Source organism: Elephas maximus, chromosome 15 (assembly GCF_024166365.1).
Source record: "Elephas maximus indicus isolate mEleMax1 chromosome 15, mEleMax1 primary haplotype, whole genome shotgun sequence".
In the NCBI taxonomy this organism is placed as follows: domain Eukaryota; kingdom Metazoa; phylum Chordata; class Mammalia; order Proboscidea; family Elephantidae; genus Elephas; species Elephas maximus.
Genome location: NC_064833.1, coordinates 76,152,062 through 76,171,056, shown reverse-complemented (window position 1 = coordinate 76,171,056; position 18,995 = coordinate 76,152,062). Strand labels below are relative to the sequence as shown.

The 18,995-nt window shown below is 41.9% G+C and overlaps 1 protein-coding gene across 5 annotated transcripts in view; it reads left to right on the top strand.

Annotated features, from left to right (window-relative positions):
* The window catches only part of ADHFE1 (alcohol dehydrogenase iron containing 1), a 40,734-nt gene extending 22,075 nt beyond the window's left edge, over positions 1 to 18,659 (top strand). The window contains exons 9-15 of one of the 5 annotated variants that reach the window (XR_007513294.1): positions 819 to 924; positions 1,526 to 1,678; positions 3,382 to 3,480; positions 7,147 to 7,225; positions 7,393 to 7,489; positions 8,175 to 8,250; positions 10,234 to 10,322. Coding sequence is in view for 4 of the 5 variants with exons in the window: in XM_049854111.1 (XP_049710068.1) it covers positions 819 to 924; positions 1,526 to 1,678; positions 3,382 to 3,480; positions 7,147 to 7,225; positions 7,393 to 7,489; positions 10,234 to 10,391; positions 18,113 to 18,196 (776 nt within the window). In the remaining variant the exon portion in view is untranslated. The other 4 variants (XM_049854111.1, XM_049854112.1, XM_049854113.1 and 1 more) reach the window with 4 other exon arrangements.
* The last annotated feature ends 336 nt before the right edge of the window (positions 18,660 to 18,995 follow it).

Here is an 18,995-nt window from a genome sequence, read left to right as displayed (position 1 = left end):
GCTCCTTCCCAGCTCTACCCCCAGGTAACAACTGTTCTGTTTTCTGTCTTCTCAGTTATCTTTATCCCTTTGTCTTCTCTGCCTCTCATTTACTGCCAGCTGATGTGGTAGAAATGTCCCTCTCCTTGACTCTGGCTCAACAGCCTTCTTCTAGGCCTTTGTAGCAGAATACAATTGACATTCCACTGCACATTTATAGTAACTTGTCTTTTTAAAATTACATTCTCCTTTGACACTGTTAAAGATAATATGAGTAACAGTGGCCAACACTGAAATTCTGCCTACAGTTTATAAAACAGTTTTACATAATATTATGTCATTTGATCCTTATGACAACTCTGTGAGGGATGAGGCCCTGTGCTGTTATAATCCAGCCTTATAAATGAGGGAGCTCAGGGAGGCTAAGTTACTTGCCCAAAGGAACACAATACATTGTAGAGCAAGGGCCAAATTGTGGCGTGATGGTTAGCCAGCTCTGTGAAATTTAAAAATTTTTTTCAAAGCTCTGATTTGTAGCATTTGTCAATTCCCGTGGTGTAAACACTCCCACCCTGGCCAGTGATGTTACTCAACTCAGAGTTGGAAGGAGATACATATGGTTAGCTTCTGTCAACCAGTAGGGCCCTCTCATGCATGCCGCTGAAAAACCCAGGCTTCTGTCTCCAAATCTCTTTCTACTGTTTCTTTCTGCCTCCCTACACGAGAATGAATCTTATCCCATATTTTTATTTTTTAAGATAACTATAGAAGTTAAGTTATTTAATTTTTTAAAATGCTGTTCATGCCTCGAGCCTCTCTTGAAAAGCCCCATGTTTTAGGCATTGCTTCCCGAGCCATCAAACCCACACTGGGATTGATTGATCCTCTGCACACCCTTCACATGCCTGACCGGGTGGTGGCTAACAGTGGCTTCGATGTGCTTTGGTAAGTCCTGGTCCCACCTGGAGGGGCTTTTTTAGTACGTGGGTCAATAGGCTGTATTTCATTGCTCAAAGCCCTTGATAAGCATTCATAGATCAGCAGCAGGTAGATCTGGTGCCAGGATTTACCCCTGGGTGGCTGCCCCAGGAGTCTGGCTCTCACCCACTGTGCTGTACAATTAATAAAACGTGGGTTAGCAGGATCTAGTTGACAATGACCCTCTTTTGGTATCATAGTATTTGATCAAGGCATAAAATGGTAAGTGGCTTCAACAAGGAAGTCGTTTTTCAGATTCAATGTGTTTTTTAAAGCCTCAAATGTTTAATAATGCAGCACCATAAAGATTTGTTTTCATTGGAAAGGAGTCATAGGTGGTCAAAAACAAGGAAGTGCTGTTCATATAAGTGTCATGTATTCATTTCTATAACAGTGATGATTGTCAGTGGACAAGGGGCTTGCTAATGGGATGTGCTGTTTTCTAAGTGCCAGGTAGCATATCCACAGGGAACGTGTCCCAAGTATCTCAAAGACAACTTACAATCTGAATGGAGGGAAGGATGAAGACAGCACCTTGAATCCATGTATTTTGAATGTCTCTTGTTAGCCATGCCCTGGAGTCCTACACTGCCCTCCCCTACCACCTGCGGAGTCCCTGCCCTCCCAATCCCATCAGCCGGCCAGCGTACCAGGGCAGCAACCCAATCAGCGACATCTGGGCAGTGCATGCGCTGCGAATCGTTGCTAAGTATCTGAAGAGGTATGTCACCCAGCAGGGGATAGAAACAGAACAGAAAAATTGGGATCCGCCCTCCTGAAATGTCCTGAGCAGGACTGTTTACCAGAAGCTCAGTCAGTGGACGTAGAGAAGGGACAAGAGGGCTGGTGTGGGTGCCCCATGGGGACAGATGAAATCTGGATCCTCCTGTCTGAAAACACAAAGGCAGCTGCGAGGTGACGAAAAAAAAAAAAAAAAAAGAAGCCCCTAAATTAGGAAGGATGTGGACAGGACAAATGGAGGCTGATTCAGCAAACCTTCAAAACTAAAGCTAGTGTGAGGTGGGATGTCCTTTGAGGTTTGGCCACTAGACCCTGCCCAAAGGACACCGAATCGACCCATTAAGTAAACTGACATGAACTCAATTTAAGAGATAAATGTATAGAGTTCACAGTACCAGGAGACTTAAAAGGGAGGAAATATAAAAGGGCTCCTAAAAGGTTTTGAAAGATTTATGAATGACATAGCCATAAGAGGCTCCTGAGAGAGCAAAGATACACCTCAGGATGGAGGCTGATAACAGACATTAAGACCTACGGAAAGTCAGACTCACCTTTTGTATTTATGCGTAACGGAGGGAAAGGACACTGGCAGGTTAGGCCCACACGAAGCAAGGGGCCTCATTTGGCCTTGAGATCAAAAGCTTTCCTGGGGAGATGGGCTTGGAACTGCAATTCATAGCCAAGAAGGGGGAAACACAAAGACCACCACAGAGACACAGCAGCATTGGACTAGGCGGGAGCAGGCACAGGTAATGGTCAGCCAGGGTGTTTGACAAGGACAGAAGGTTCCACAGGGCCATTGTGGGAGGTGAAGGAGTAAAATAAACAAATGACAGTCTGAAATCTCCACCATCTGCTACTTTAACTTGTTATAAGGAGAATAAGGAACTAACATTGGGTTTTGAAAGGAGATGCAAACACCTAATAAATCCAAAATGAGAGGCAAAAAAAACACGGTAGCACTTTTATTTCATGTCAGGAGCCCTCACGCAAAGTCACAGGAAGCTAAGTAAGAAGCGGCTTCGTCCTGGGGCGGTTACTCCAAGCAGTGTGAGCTGGATCTGAAAGCAGCCTTTCAGAATTTGCTTTTTCCAAGTAGCATTGGGGACATACAGAGTAAACAAAGGCTTGTCCTGCAATAACATCACACTTCCACAATAATAAATATTAGAATATGTGTGCAGTTTCCACAGACACCAAGAGAGGTCCCAGAAGGTCCAATCTGAGCTGCCTGGGCTGCATTTGGCCTGCAGGTAGAGCCAGCGACAGGGCGCACGTCAGTGAGCCAGTCATGCGGGTGCTTTCTGAGTACGCCTTTACTTTGAGTCCATTCACAGCCTCAGTCATGGTCACTGACAAATGAAGAAGAAGAATGAGTCCCAGGGTACTTTTCTGGAGCAGCTTTTACAGTCCAAGGGTCAGTGCTCTGCTCCCCCAGCACTGTTCTGTCACATGAGCAGCCTGACAGTGTATTTATTATACCTTTGCTGAGACCATCGATGGCAAAACGTGTTTGCCTTTGGTTTTCATTCAGAAGACAGAATGTCGTTTGAATTACTTGCCTGATTTTTCTTCCTACAGAGTAGCATTTTTTTTTTCCAGATCTTTCCCTAAGGCGGCTCTTTATTCAACAGGAGATGCCAGTGTTGACGTGTTATTGTTAATTATTGATGTCATTCACAGGGCTGTCAGAAATCCTGATGATCTTGAAGCAAGGTCTAATATGCACTTGGCAAGTGCTTTTGCTGGCATTGGCTTTGGAAATGCTGGGGTTCATCTGTGGTAAGCTGACTCTCCATTTTATTTCTTCCCCCAAACTACTGCTTTTAAATTAAAAAAAAGTTTATGACTTAGGATAGGTGGGAAATTTAAATATGCTATCACTACCACCACACTGCCATTGAGTCAATTCTGACTCATAGTGATTCTATAGGACAGAGTAGAACTGCCCCATAGTCTTTCCAAGGCTGTATAATCTTTATGGAAGCAGAGTGCCACCTCTTTTTCTCTTGGAGCAGCTGGGTTCAAACTGCCGACCTTTCAGTTAGCACCTGAGCGCTTAACCACTGAACCACCAGGGCTCTTAAATATGCTATAGAAAGAAGAAATTTAATTTAGTGTTCCCAAATATTTTCTTAGTTCAAATGTAGTTTATTTAGTCACGGATCTTTTTTTTAACCACTTTATTCTTTCATACCATACAATTCTTCCATTTAAGTATATATTTCAGTCGTTTTTAATATAGTCACAGAGTTGTGTAGCAGTCACCAAAATAAGTTTTAGAATATTTTTATCATCCTAGAAAGAAACCTGTACCCTTTAGCTGTCACCCGCCAATCCTTCCGTCCCCCGAGTCCTAAACAACCAGTCATCTACTCTCTGTCTCTACACCAGTTGCCAGCGAGTAGACTCTGACTCTTGGCAGTCCCGTGTGTGTCAGAGCAGAACTGTGCTCCACAGGATTTTCAACAACTGAATGTTTTAAAGTAGATCACCAGGCCTTTCTTTCAAGTTGCCTCTGGGCAGACTGGAACCTCCTGTCCACCTTAAGAGTTTATATCACCCGGGGACTCCCTGTCTCTGGACATGTTATATAAATGGAATCATACAATATGTGGTTTTTTGTGGCTTTTTTCACTTAGCATTATGTTTTCAGGATTCATCCATGTTGTAGCATGTATCAGTACTTCATTACTTTTTATTGCCAAATAATGTCCTATTTTATAGATATACCATAACTTACTTATCCATTTATCAGTTGATAGACATTTGGGTTTCTTCTACCTTTTAGTTATTATGAACAACATGGCTATGAATGTTGGTGTTTTTATGTGCACAAGTATTCGTGTGAATGTATGTCTTCATTTTTCTGGGGTATATACCCAGGAGTAGAATATAGTAACTCTGTTTAATTTTTTGAGGAACTGCTGGACTGTTTTCCTAGGTGAGTGCATGATTTCATATCCCACCTGTAGTGTATGAGGGGTCTAATTTCTCTACATCCTTACCACATGACATTGATTTTCAAAACCCCAAATATAGGATTTTCCCCTCCTAATTTCTCATAAAAAGAGAATCTTTGTCATTAGCCAAGAATTAATCTTTTTGATCAGAACTTTATTGATATGTTGCCTTAAAATTGAAAAACAGTGACCACTAAGAATTAAGAAGAGGCCTTTGCCAAAAAAAAAAAAAAAAAGTGCAATGAAGTGGATACCCTCAAACTCTGCTGCTAATGAGAATATAGACTGGTACCACTTTTCCAAAAAGCAGTTGAGCAAAGTGTATCCAGGGCCTTAAAAATGTGTATATTCTTTGACCCACAAATTTCACTTCTGGGAGTCTAGCCTAAAGAAATAACTATAGGACCAAAGAATTTCCTTACAAGGGTGTTCACTCAAGTGTTATTTATAATTGAAAAATTTGGAAGTAACCTACATGTCCAACAGCTTGGGAATGGTTAACTAAAACACAGTACTTAAAGAATAAAATAATAACAAAAAGGGCGACTCCTGTCTAGAGACAGGATGAGAAGACAGGAAGGGACGGGAGCTGGATGAATGGACACAGGAAACCCAGGGTGAAAAGGGGGGATGTCCTGTCACAGTATAGGGATTGCAACTAGTGTCACATAACAATATGTGTATAAATTTTTATATGAAAAATTAACTTGAGCTGTAAACTTTCACCTAAAGCACAATTAAAAAAAAGAATAAAATAAGGCCATTAAGAATAATGTTTTAGAAGAATATAAAATGATATGGGAAGATATTTACAAAGAATATTAAGTTACCAAAAGCAATGTATAAAACTATATACATGGTATGATCATAAATTAAATATATGCATAAACAGACTAGAATGAAATATTCTATAGTGGTTATCTTGAGGATATAGAAGCATGAATAATATACGAAGAGCATATACAACTTTTAGAATAAAGGAAATCACCTATCTTTTGGAAGTGGATAGGGTGATGGTAGCAAAACATAGTGAGTGTAATTAATGTCAATGAATTGTACTCCTAAAAATAGTTAAAATGACAAACGTTTTGTTATATGTATTTTCCAAAAAGAAAGCTTTAAAAAAATCACCTACAAACTAGAATTATTGACTTACTGATTAGTTGTTGGAAAGGTACCTTTGAAAGCTACATGAATCCTTTCACATCCTGAAATGCCATTAAGCAATAATTTTCAGAATACGTAGATCCCAAGAGAGTTAAAGCAGGTCTCACGGTACCCAGCCACTCAGAACAGACGGTGTCCCGTCTGCTTCACAAAGGATGATAGGCTGGGAGCATCTTTTTTTTGATAGACAATCGTACAGTTCACCAAAATACTTTTCCTTTCCACAAAATATAAATCTTTGGTGAACAAGAATAAAGTCATCCAATAACCCACATAAAAAGATTTACGGGCCATTTTATTATTGTAAAGCATTTCATCTTCAATATACTAATGGTAAATGTATTAACTTGTCACAGTGTTTATCTTCTGGACCATCTAGTAACCTATAATATTTTCCTATTTGTTCACTAAGAATTCAAGAAGGTATAAAGAATTTTTCAGGTAAAAGACAAACAAATGGTGCCTTTTCTTGATGGCAACTAAATTTAAATAAATCCTTAAGGTATAATTCAAGCAAGAGATTCCATCAAACTAGAATTGATTAACATAGCCTTTCTCACTAGATCAATCATTTATTTCCCAGCTCTATTAGGGGTCCCTGGGTGGTGCAGATGGTTTGCACTTGACTACTAACTGAAAAGTTGGCAGTTCTAGTCCATCCAGCAGCACCATGGAAGAAAGGCCTGGCAATCTGCTTCCATAAAGATTACAGCCATTAAAAATCCTATGGAGTGCTGTCCTACTCTGAAATGTATGGGGGCACCATGACTTAGAATTAACTTGATGGCAACAGGTTTGGTTTTGGTTGTATTAGTATGTAACCTGTGACGAATGTATCAGTTATGGGCGGGACAGATCCCAGGCAGGCCAGGTGTGCATGTAGAGTGCAGCGCACCGTGACTTTTAAGGCTCGCACCAACTGCATGGTCAGCTTGCACGGGAGCATGCCACCAGGGCAGCGTCAGGGTAAAATGGAAAACGAATGCCCCAATGCTTCAAGTAGATTCTTGATTCTTAGGGGTGATAAGGTTAACTGATGTGTTTGGGAAGCTACTTCTGGATCAGCACTTTTTAATGACATCCTGTTCCATGAGCATTTGAATTCAAACACTTCAGAGGTCTTGTTCGTGAATCCACTAAACGTAGCGTGCACGTATGATAATTTATTTTTGTATCAAAGAAAACAGAATGTGTAACTTTGAGAAGTCACACTAATGTGGAGAGACTACGAAGGGCTCTCCCATAAGAGTTATTTTTTATTGTTAACTTGAATTCCTGTTATCTGCATGTCAACATAAGCAATCTCTTTCTTTTCTAGCCACGGAATGTCCTACCCAATTTCAGGTTTAGTGAAGACGTATAAAGCAAAGGATTACAGTGTGGATCACCCACTGGTGGTAAAAAATAGTCGATTCGTTAAATGTTCTATTCCTGTCAATTTGCAGAAATATGTTTGTCAATTCTTGATTTTTTGGGGGGTACAGGGTAATGTAATTCAGTGTTCAGAATATGCAGGTTGAGGAATAGCTGTGCCCATTATTCACCGTGTTTTATTTCTCTTCAGCCTCACGGCCTTTCTGTGGTAATCACCTCCCCTGCGGTATTCACTTTTACGGCAGAGATGTTTCCAGAGCGACACCTGGAGACAGCAAAAATATTGGGTATGAGCCATTACTCATAAACCTGTGACCCACAAATGTGGAGCATTTGTAAGGGTTACTTCTGAAGATAAATCATAAAGGGTAATATAAAAAAAAATGTTGCTTTGAGGTAATTTAATAATAAAATGTCAGTGACATGCCCAAAGTCCTCTATAGTACTAAAATTCCATAATTTTATGCTTCTAAGAGTCTAGTAACAATGAAATGGAACTAAATGTTGCTTATGTTAAATTTGTAGTAATATTTCCTTTGTTTTCATGAAAAATGTAACACTATACTGGTAATGTTATAAATGGCTTTTGCTATATTTAATAAATAATGAGTCTCTGGATGGTGCACAGTTAAGCACTTGACTACTAACCAAAGGTTGGCAGTTTGAACCCATCCAGAGGTGCCTTGGAAGAAAGGCCTGGCTATGTACTTCCAAAAGGTCACAGCCTTGACAACCCTATGGAGCACAGCTCTACTACACTATACACATGGGGTCGCTGTGAGTCGAAATCAATTACATGGCAATAAGTTTTATAATAAGCCATCCAGAGTGCTTTTTTAATCTTTAAGTAAACTTTTGGCATTTTTCTAATTCTTTAAAAACGATGAGTTATTAATGACATCTACTAGACATCTTCTAGTCTGGAGTATTTGATTAACTTTCAAAACATCTTATTCCCCTACTTGTGTTTAGGATAGGAAGGGAAAGACTAAAAAGAAAACTTCATTATGCTCTCCTAGCACCAGCCGTTGGAAAGATTCTTTCCAAGGTAGGAATGACCGCAGACATCCTTCTGCGTGTCCCCTTCGCCTCCACCTCTTCCTTCTACGCTCTGGCGTTTGTTCTTCCGCCCAGTTCCAGGTGACGTGCTGGTAACGTTAACAGAAGCAGCCCAGGGCAGATAAGCAGTGTGCGGGGGCTTGATTTCCCAGCACGAGCTGAGGCAAACATGCGAATTTCCCAAGGATCTTGTTTCTGTTTTCCCTTTTTGACCCGGATGTTGTTCAGCCGTAAGTTGGGGTTCAAAAGCCTTTGTACTATGCAAACTGTGTAAACCGGAGGAAGCCCAAATACTATCGTAGATTAGATTTATGGCAAACGGGAAAATCCTGAAGAACTCTAACATTCCAGGCCACAGTGAAATTACTGAGAAAACAGTTTCTCTGTTAGATAAAACCCACCGGTTCTTTCTTCTTGCAGAGGAAATTTTGTTTGATATTATGCTGTACTCAGCCATTAAAGTATTTTGATTCTCTACGTAATCTTAGATTTTCCTAGCTTTAGACCAGTGTATTCTCTTTCCTACCATCTTTTTTCTAAAACACCTCACAGGAAAGCCCAGCGGTCTTGATGGTGTGTTTTATGGCAGCAGTCCCAGGAACATAAAAACCTAATAAACCTCATATCATATGTCACCTCCCCACCTAACCCATATTTTAGCTGCTGCTGTTTAATACAGACCGGTCTTGTCAAGCAAGGTTTACCTTCCATCCAGCTCTCTGCCACCTACCCCTGTATCTGGTTCTATTTATACCTCTTCCTGGATTACTAAAAACGGCCCTCACCGTCCTAAAAGAGAAAGGTTCAAATCGATTTACTAATGTGCGTCAAGTACATGGAGGTGAACGGAACATTCTGGTCTCCTTTTGAACAAAGCAAGAGGAAGTGGACTTGGAATACAGCATGAAGCTTTTGGATAGACTCCGTATAATTCCCCATTACGTTTGTAGAGTGCCTACCTTGTTGGCAGCCAGTGTGTTCCAGGAGAATAGGTAGGGGCGTGCTGAGGGCTTCCGGGTCAGTTCTCTGTGCCTGGGAATGTTCCCTTCCTCCTTGCCTGAAGGCAGGACTTGCTGCTGTACCAGATTTACTTCTCCATGATTTCATGTATTAATTATTATGTCACAATTCTGCCCTTACAGATCTCAGGTGCTGGGCAACCTTCTTCCCACTTCACCAGTGTGATTATTGTGTACACGTTAAATATTGCTTTCTCAGTCTTCATGTTCTTGGCTCTGTCCTGTTGGTTTGGTAATATTTATTTAAAAGAACCCACCCTACCCTCTGGCAACAGAGCCCAAAATAAAAGATTTCGTAGCTACGGAGGAGAAATATTTCCTTCTCTGAGCACACGCAATCCATTTTTGTCATACTTATTTTCCTACTTTGGGAGTTTTTGTATTTCTATACTCTTGTTGGAATCCACTGGACTGCACCTCACAATAACAACCACTCTTGTCTCACAAGGGGTTTGCAAAGGATTTGTCTTCTTTTTCCTCCTAAGACGATTCTGTGAGAGGAGACATGGTGCATTGACACCTCTAGATGTCAGCAGATTCAAAGCCTGGACGATTACATGACCTGCCTTCTCCTCTATCCAAACGCTAGCTGCACTCTTGATCTCCTTTCTGTGTCTCTTCTCTTTGCTCTCCTCCCCTCTTCTCCACCCCACTAGCAGTTAAGAATGGCAGTCCTTTGGAAATGTGAGGGCGAAGTTAGCTCCCCCAGCCGACTTCTCTGGCAGAGGCTCTGATGCACTTCCGCACGGCCTTGCCCATCTGTCTGTCTGTCTGTCTGTCTTCTGTGGGATTGTGGTCCCGGCCTCGGCGTGGAGGCCAGCGGCGGCCCTGGCCCTCGGTTTGAAACACATGGGCGTAGAAGCACATTATGTATTCGGCTGGTACCGGGACCACATTACTCCCGGGGCCGGCTTCCTCCTCTCTCTCCACAGTCAGGGCTTCATGTCTTCCAGGAGCTGACATCCGCACTGCCAGGACCCAAGATGCGGGGCTTGTTTTGGCAGACACACTCCGGAAATTCTTGTTCGATCTGAACGTTGATGACGGCCTAGCTGCTCTGGGTTACTCCACAGCAGATATCCCCGCGCTAGTGAGAGGAACTCTGCCCCAGGTAAGAGAGGCAGCCACGCCCCTCAGTCCCTTCTGAGAAAGCACAGAGCTAGCCCTTCCATCTCCCAGGAGACGCGTGGTCCAACTGTGCGTGTTTGGGAGATGAGCGCCCACGGTCCTCCTGTGGCCCTCGGGCTCCTGTACACCCCGCAACTGCTCTCCCGTCCCGAGGGGAAGCGGCCAAGGTTCCTTCGCCCTTATGCTTTCCCATGAAACTGTGGCTTATATGAAGCATTTATGATACAAATGAAAGAATTCTTTACAAAACTTCCAAGGCAAAACAACCAAATCTGTCATGAGCTATGGCAAAACTTCCCCTCTCTCCATTTCTTCTAAGAGCCCTGGTGATGTAGTGGTTAAGAGCTAAGCTGCTAACCAAAAGGTAGGCAGTTCGAATCTACTAGCTGCTCCTTGGAAACCCTAGGGGGCGGTTATAGTGTCCATATAGGGTCACTATGAGTTGGAATCAACTTGAGGCCAATGGGTTTGGGTTTTTGTTTGTTCGTTTGTTTGTTTACGGGTATGTGAAGGTGTTTCAAAAAGGCCACTAATATTGTTTTCCATTACAGAGAGTTACGGATTCCTACTATTTTGTGACGAACAGACATGACCTTTAATTTAAGACCATTACCAAATTGTTTCTTAACATATTCGGAAGATTGTAGATTTTATACCTATTTTTGTCACTTTGGGTGTTATTTAAACATTGCTAAAGAATTTTAAATTGAGCTGACATCCTTTACTGAGTAGAATCTTAGTGGATTGAAAGTTTCCCCTCTCAAGGTTCCCATAAAAGGAGTTTACCCTTCCTTGGATTGTTTCTTTCATTTAAGATCAGATACCCTTGTGCTATAGCATCAGACCCTAATAGACCAAGATCCTATTTGCTGCAATTCAACATTCAATAGGCTGTTCAGAGCCATGAGGACTTGGTTTGTGGACCATGCTGTGTGCCCACCACACCCAGGGCACTCAGTATATTCAAGGAAACCCTGATGGCACAGTGGTTAAGAGCTACTGCTGCTAACCAAAAGGGTGGCAGTTTGGATCCACCAGGCACTCCTTGGAAACCCTGTGGGGCAGTCCTGTTCTGCCCTATAGGGTCGCTATGAGTCGGAATTGACTTGACAGCAACGGGTAACAAGAATGGGAAGGGCAAGGATCACATAAATGCTGTAGGATGAGGCACTTCTGCCCAAGGTTACAGCATTCACGGACCAATTCCTGACACTGGAACAGGGCTAACAACTGGAATATCCACTCACATAGAATCCAGCTTACCACAAGTAGCAGTATTTTTCCTTCATTCCCGTGCAGTTAATTAAAGGCCTCAAACAAGCTTCTTCTTCACCACTTAGTAAGCACTTAAAATGTTAAAGATCTCACCACTCACATAAGACAATATTTGTATAGATTGGGTTCACAAATTCACATGTCCATAGGAACCAGGCAGGTAGTGTCAATGAGCAAAGTAATGTAACACAGTAGGGAGCTGTGAGGACTTTGGTGAACTAGAAAGTACATGACCCATTTAATTGGATAAATAGCTGTCTGGTTATGATTTACTATTACCAAGCAGAAATTCAGGCTGTATTGTTGGTGGCATTGTTGTTAGTTGCCATTGAGCTGATTTTCAACTCACACCAACCCCATGTGACAGAGTAAAATTGCCCCATAGGGATTCTTAGGCTATAATCTTGATGGCTGAAGGAGCCCTGGTAGCTTAGCAGTTAAGCACTCAGCTGCTAATCAAAAGGTCTGCAGTTGGAACCCACCAGCCGCTCTGTGGCAGAAAAATGTGGCAGTCTGCTTCCTTAAAGATTTACAGCCTTGGAAACCCTATGAGGTAGTTCTGTTCTGTTCTGCCCTATAGGTCACTACGAATTGGAATCAACTTGATTATAACGGGTTTGGTTTAAACCTTCTGGAAGCAGATTGACAGGTCTTTCTCCCTCAAAGCTGCTGAGTGGGTTCAAACCACCAGCCTTTTGGTTAGCAGCCAAGCACTTAACCATTGAGCTATCTACCAGGGCTCCTTGCATTGTTGGTAGCACTTCCAGTTTTTGAGGGAAATCAGCAATCTGGATGTTTGTGTGAAGTTTTCTGATCTTCCAATGTACAACCAAACATGGCCCAGGGGCCAGCAGTTTGCAAACCCTGATTTAGATTCAGGCTCAGTGGATTCAATTGCATCTAGAAACATCAATCAGTGAGAAGCAGAGGTTTCTCAGAGTTTAGCAAGGCCTTTACTATGCCCTGGGGCAAACCAACAACACCTCAGTTGTAAATCATAAGTCCAAAGAGCTAAATGCACAAAAACCATGACTCACGAAGGCCATCACAGTTACTTTATCCAAACCTACTAGGCTGTGTATTCCGTGAAGGCAGTACCCTGTCTGCTTTGCTTATCCATCCTCTACCTTACAACTAGCACAGGCCCCTGAAGCTTGGTAAATGTGTTACGTGAACACATGCCTCCAGCCCCTTCTAGGGGCTAAATCTTCTGTCCAGGTGAGCTCACCGGCTGCATGGTGGTAACTTCTTTGAGATATTCCCTTAAGCTGAATGGGATTCAGCCAAAGACAGGGCAGACTATGAAATGCTGTCCAGGGACACCAGAGACATTGTGGTTGCCGTGGTTTTAATGTAGCCCCTGTCTTTTATAGCATGGTCCCAGTGATACTGTCTATTTTGTAAGGGAACCTCTAGAAAATTCTTTTTATTGCCCAGGGGAGTGTTCAGGAATATGTGTTTGCCTACCTCCAGGAACGGTATCCATGATTTTCCAGTGAGACTGTCTGATATTCTTGGCTATCTAATTCCTGGTAGCAATGCGTCTTCCAGCCATGAGCATAAATTGGCAAGTGTTTACTGTTCTAATTCTACTCTGCTCAGACTTTCATTTTCATAAGCTGTTCCGGATGGCACTAGATCCAGACTAACATCTGAGACCATCCCCTAAAATAACAAGTTAATTAGGTATCATTGTGAATGCTGCAGGCACATGTCATGCTGGGAGATTAGAGATAGCAGAACCTTAATTAGACAAAACTAATTTTTTTTTTTAATTTCTTAGTTTGACAAAAGATTTTAGGTAAATTGAATTTTTTTTAGTATAAGTCATACCTAGGTTTTCCTCAAGCTTTATTCACAAAGCAGATTGTATGATGCCTTTTTTTCCTTTACCTGGCACTATCCAGTTCCATTTTGGAGTCAAGATAGATAGATAGTTAACCATTTGCCATCCAGTGGATTCCGACTCATGGCAACCCTGTATGTTTCAGAACAGAACTGTGCTCCATAGGGTTTTCCATGGCTGTGACCTTTCGGAAGTAGATCACGAATCCTTTCTTCCAAGGTGCCCTTGAGTGAATTCGAACTGCCAGCCTTTCAGTTAGTAGCCAAGTGCTTCACCATTTGTGCCACCCAAATGGTTTTGACCTGCCACAAACATGTATCTATCTAGGGACTCTAGATGGATAGACAGATAGATGTATATACGTGTATTTTCATAGACCCACAGGAATTTAGAAGGAATCTTAGATATAAGTGTCTTAGGTATCTAGTGCTGCTACAACAGATATAGCTCAAGTGGGTGGGTGGCTTTAACAAACAAATGCATTTCCTCACAGTTTAAGAGGCTAGAAGTCCAAATGCAGAGTGCCAGCTCTAGGGGAAGGCTTCCTATCTCTGTTAGCTCTGAAGGAAGGTCCTTATCTCTTCAGCTTCTGCCCCCTGGTTCCTTGGAGATCTCCGTGTGGCTTGCCATCTCTCTTCCCCCATCTCTGCTTCCTAGCTTGCTTGTTTAATCTCTTTTATATCTCAAAAGAGATTGACTCAAGATACACCCTACACTAACCCTGCCTCCTTAAACATAACAAAGACAACCCATTCTCAAATGGGATTATAACCACAGGTATAGGGGTTAGGATTTACAAACATTTTGGGGGGGACACAATTCAATCCATAAGAATAAGCCTCTGCATTTTGCAAATGAAGAACGACTGTGGGGCGGGGGGGAGGTTGGTGGTTTGTTTTGTCTGTTTTTGGCAGCAGTGACCACTTTAGAGGAATACCAGGGCAACTTCAGAATTTCACACATGCGGTAGACTAATCTCCACTTCTTAGTGTCTGTAAGACTCAAGGCAGTGAATGGGGTAGACTGGTTCCTGCATTGCCAGGAAGCTATTTCATGTAGTTGACATTTGATAAAGGATCTTTTATGTTCTGCAAGGAGGGGTCAGTTTTCTCTGGAGGGAACAACCAGGCCAGTCTTCTTGACCCCACACCACAGCCCGTACCAGTGGCAGCGAATAGCAGCACTGTGTCCGGAGGTTCCAACTGCCTCAGCCAGGCTGCGCGGGAACAGGCAAGAGAAAATTAATCTTCCAAGCTGGATTTCTCAAACCTCTGGAAAGAAACATTTGCATTTCAAATCAAAACATTTCATTACTGAGGAGAGCTGTCTACCAAAATGAGCACTTCCACGCCCCAGCAGACAGGCCAGCTGAAATGTTGTTATTTTATGAATGTGCTAAAAGTAGTAGTCTGAATTTATTTCCGTGCCTGTGTTAATCAGCCATTTCTTTGGGTCTTACATGTCTATAAATAATAGCACACGGCTTGACACATGTTAACTCTGAGAGAGCTTAGCTTTTGTATGGTATAGGTGGTATGGACAGGGATGAGTCACAAGCTTTACGTGTGTCCTTGCCCACATTTAACCAATTGTTGGGATTAGAAAGAAACGGGACTCAGGTTTGTCTTCTAAGAGTCTGAAACCACTATGCCAAAAACCAATGGGATCATTTTAAGGGCATTTGAACTCATCAGGTAAGATTTTCTCCTGTTATAAACAGAATAACGAGGCAATAATCTTCATCCATAGCAAATGCTGAACTTAAGTTTTTGACCTGCCACAGACATATACATATGTCACTATGAACAAGTCTCTGCCTTGCTACAGATTTTCAAAAAATCCACTGGGATTTCAAAATTTACTCAACAGCCTTGTCCTCACTCTTCCTCTCCCATCTGTCCATCCTGCCTTCTTTTCATTACTCCTTTTACTTGGTAACATTTATTGAGTGCTTACTACATACATGAAGAGCAAAACAGAGTCCCTTCCCTCCCTTATAGAGCTTGAGTTCTAGTGGAAGAAAACAGACAATAAACATCTAATCAAAGATACAAAGGCACTCATTACTGGGAAAAGATAAAGACTGGGTAGGGGTAGAGGGTGATTTCACACAGGGCAGTGGGGGGGCAGCCACTAGGGACAGCATTCCTGGCAGAGGGGACACGAGGAGAAAAGCCCTGAGGCAGGATCAAGTTCACGTTCATGGGCCTGAAAGAGGACAGTGGGGCTAAGTGAGGTGAACCAATGGGAGACAGAGCCAGATGGGGTGAGAAACAGGGCTATATCCGGTCAGGCATTAGAAGTCTTGGTAAAGGGTTTGGGTTTTTTTGTAATTGCAATGAGAAGTCACTGGGGAGTGTTAAGCAAGAGAATGGTATGATCAGATTTATGCTGAACAAAAGTCCCTCTGGCTGTTGGGGGGGAGAATGAACTCTAGGGGGCGAGAGTGAAACAAAATAGGAAGCAGAAGGCTCCTTTAGGAGATTGTTCAGGTAGGACAGGAAGTAATAATGGTGACTTAGATGCAAGGTGTAGTAAAACAGGAAGTGAGCAACGGTCAGATTTGGGATTTATTTTAGAGGTAGATCTGACAGGCTTGCTGATGGATTGAATGTGTAGGGCAAGGGAAAGAGGAATCAAGGATGGTTTTCCCTGAGTTGTTGGGGGACATTTCTGAGATGAGGAAAATGTAAAGGTTGGGGGGGTGGTCAGAGTTCTGTCTGGTGCATGTGAACTTGGAGATGCCAGTATCCCCACTCCCCACCATCGTCATAAATTCAGCAAATAACTGTTGAGCACCTACTACATGTCAAGCAGTCCAGTCTGGTAGGTGCTGGGCATAGGGCCCTGAGCAAGTGAGCCCTCCCCTCAGGGAGCTTTGCTTTTCTGCCAGGTATGCACCCAAACCAACACTCATAATAGGAAAACAGACCAAGAGACCCATGAAAATGGAAGCAAAAAATGACTCATCATCTATTTTAGTATCTTTTAGGCCCAGAAACTTGGGCACAGGGTAGTCATAAGAATATTTTAATCCCCTCTCCAAAAGGGATAAAGAAGCTACTGACGGGTATACAAATAGCAATAGGACAAAGGGAAAAATACTATATGATTCCACTTATATGAAATACCTAGTATAGGCAAGTGTATAGAGACCAAAGTTTATTAGCGGTTAATAGGGGTGGGTGGGAGGGAGGGGAAAAGGGGAGTTACTGCTTAGGGGACACTGAGCTTCTGTTAAGGGTGATGGAAAATCTGGCAATGGATAATAGTAATGGTTAAACGACACAATAAACTAACTAATGTCACTGAATTGTACATACGAAGAATGTTGAGAAGGCAAACGATTTGTTACATACATGTTTACCACAATAAAGAAAATAATCATTTGAAAAAAAAATAGCAATAAGATGTGCTCGCTATCTTAGCGGACTGATTAATCATTCAAGAAATTAAGCCAATCCCTGAACTAGTGTGGGGAAGTAAAGATAAAAGCTTAGTTAATATAAAAAAGGGAGTCACTTGTTGCAGGTAGCCTGAGAGCTGCTGTTCTTCTGATGAAGCCCTTTGAATATGCTTTAAGTACAAGTTGTCTTTGAAGTCGAGGACAGCCTTGTTCTGTTCCCCTGGCAGCAGACGCTGTGCCTGGGACAGTGCTCACCCACACCGAGAGCCTGCAGAGGTGCTTGACCGACGTGGCTTGGTCATTAGAACAGATGTTTTTCCCACGGTTGGTTTGGTTCTCTACTTTGGGGCAGAGACTATTGCTTCATGGGAAAGAGAAATTACCTAATAAGCTTCTGAGTTGAGTATCAGCTAGTACAAAGTACATAGGCTGTGTCTCGAGAAATATGATCTTCACACAATGGGATACTATTCAGCCATAAAGAGAAATGAAGTCCTGATCCATGCCACCACATGGATGAACCTTGAAAACATTGTGCTGAGTGAGAAGTCAGTGGCTAAAGGGCAAATATTACATGATCTCACTTATATGAAATAAGCAAATATATAGAAACCAAAGGCTATTAGTAGCTACCAAGGGTAGGAAGGAGAGGGAAAGGCGGGGTCGGATTAACCAGTAAGCAAGGTACACACAGGCTTAACTGTGTTTACTTACTAATCCTGTAGCGCACAATTTCACGTGGGTTTCACCACATCGTCAATGTGAAAAATAGGTGAAATTGCGCAGTACCAATTACTAAGTAAGCCCATGCATACCTTGCTTATTGGGTAATCCATTCCTGGAGAAAGGGAGAGTTTTTGCTTAGGAGACATTGAGTTTATGTTAATAGTGGTGGAATGATAGGGAAAAGGATAGCGAGAATGGTTGCACAACAAGAACGTAACCAAGGTTACTCAATTGTACACATAGAAATTGTTGAGATGGCGTATGTTTTGTTATGTGTATTTTTACCACAATACAATTGTAAAAAGAAATATGATTTTTAAATACCGGACTATTATCAAGTCATCGTTTCTTATAACCAAGTTGATTTACATAATTTTTTTTTTTTTTTTTAGTAGCTTTTACAAACTGTCCCTGCAAAAACCCTGGGTAACTCCTTTATTTGCTGTTTCAGGAAAGGGTCACCAAGCTTGCACCACGTCCTCAGTCAGAGGAGGATCTCTCTGCTCTGTTTGAAGCTTCAATGAAACTGTTTTAATTTTCGTTTTTACTGAAAGAACCACCACTGGCCACCTTAGTTCTAAAAGCAGAAGTTCCTTTAGCTAGAGCTTTGTCTTCTCATCTCTACACATAACGTGCCAGCTACCAACCCTCCTGCAAGTGAAGTCGTTGGATTTTCACGTGATATATTAAATGCAGAAGATTCCCTGATGCTCAGAGTCAAGCTGCTTCCATAAAACAGACTGGACAGATGCCCACGATGTCGGGCCCTTGGGCAAAAACTCAGTGTCTGTCAAAAATGTGCACTCACATACCCTGTGCCAAGCGATCCCATGACTAGAAACATCTCCTGTAGGAATATGAGCCCAAGTATGTAAAGAAATATGGCAAGGATGTTTGTGGCACTACTTTTTCTAACAATAAAAAATTTGAAACCACCTAAACTTTCTCAAGTATATGTAAATATATGTGTCTATATATGCATGAAAAAAAAATCCAGAAGGATCAAAAAATTCAAAGTTATCACTGGAGAAATGGATTTTGGGAGGTGGCAAATTGAAAGAAAACTTCATTTGTTATAAATACATGTATTGTTCACATAGATTACTTTTCTGATTTAAAAAAAAAGAAGAATATCATTTTACTGCTTTAAGGCAGATTTGTCTAATTTTATAAAAATACTAATTACACTGATATTTAAAAGGTAGAAACAAAGCCAAATGGATTACTGTTTTGAGATAAACACTAACATCCAATATGGTAATTCCCTTTTTGGAAAAACGTTTCTGGTGCTGAGAATAAATTCAAAAGCAAGCATTTTGTTCTTAATGGCTTTA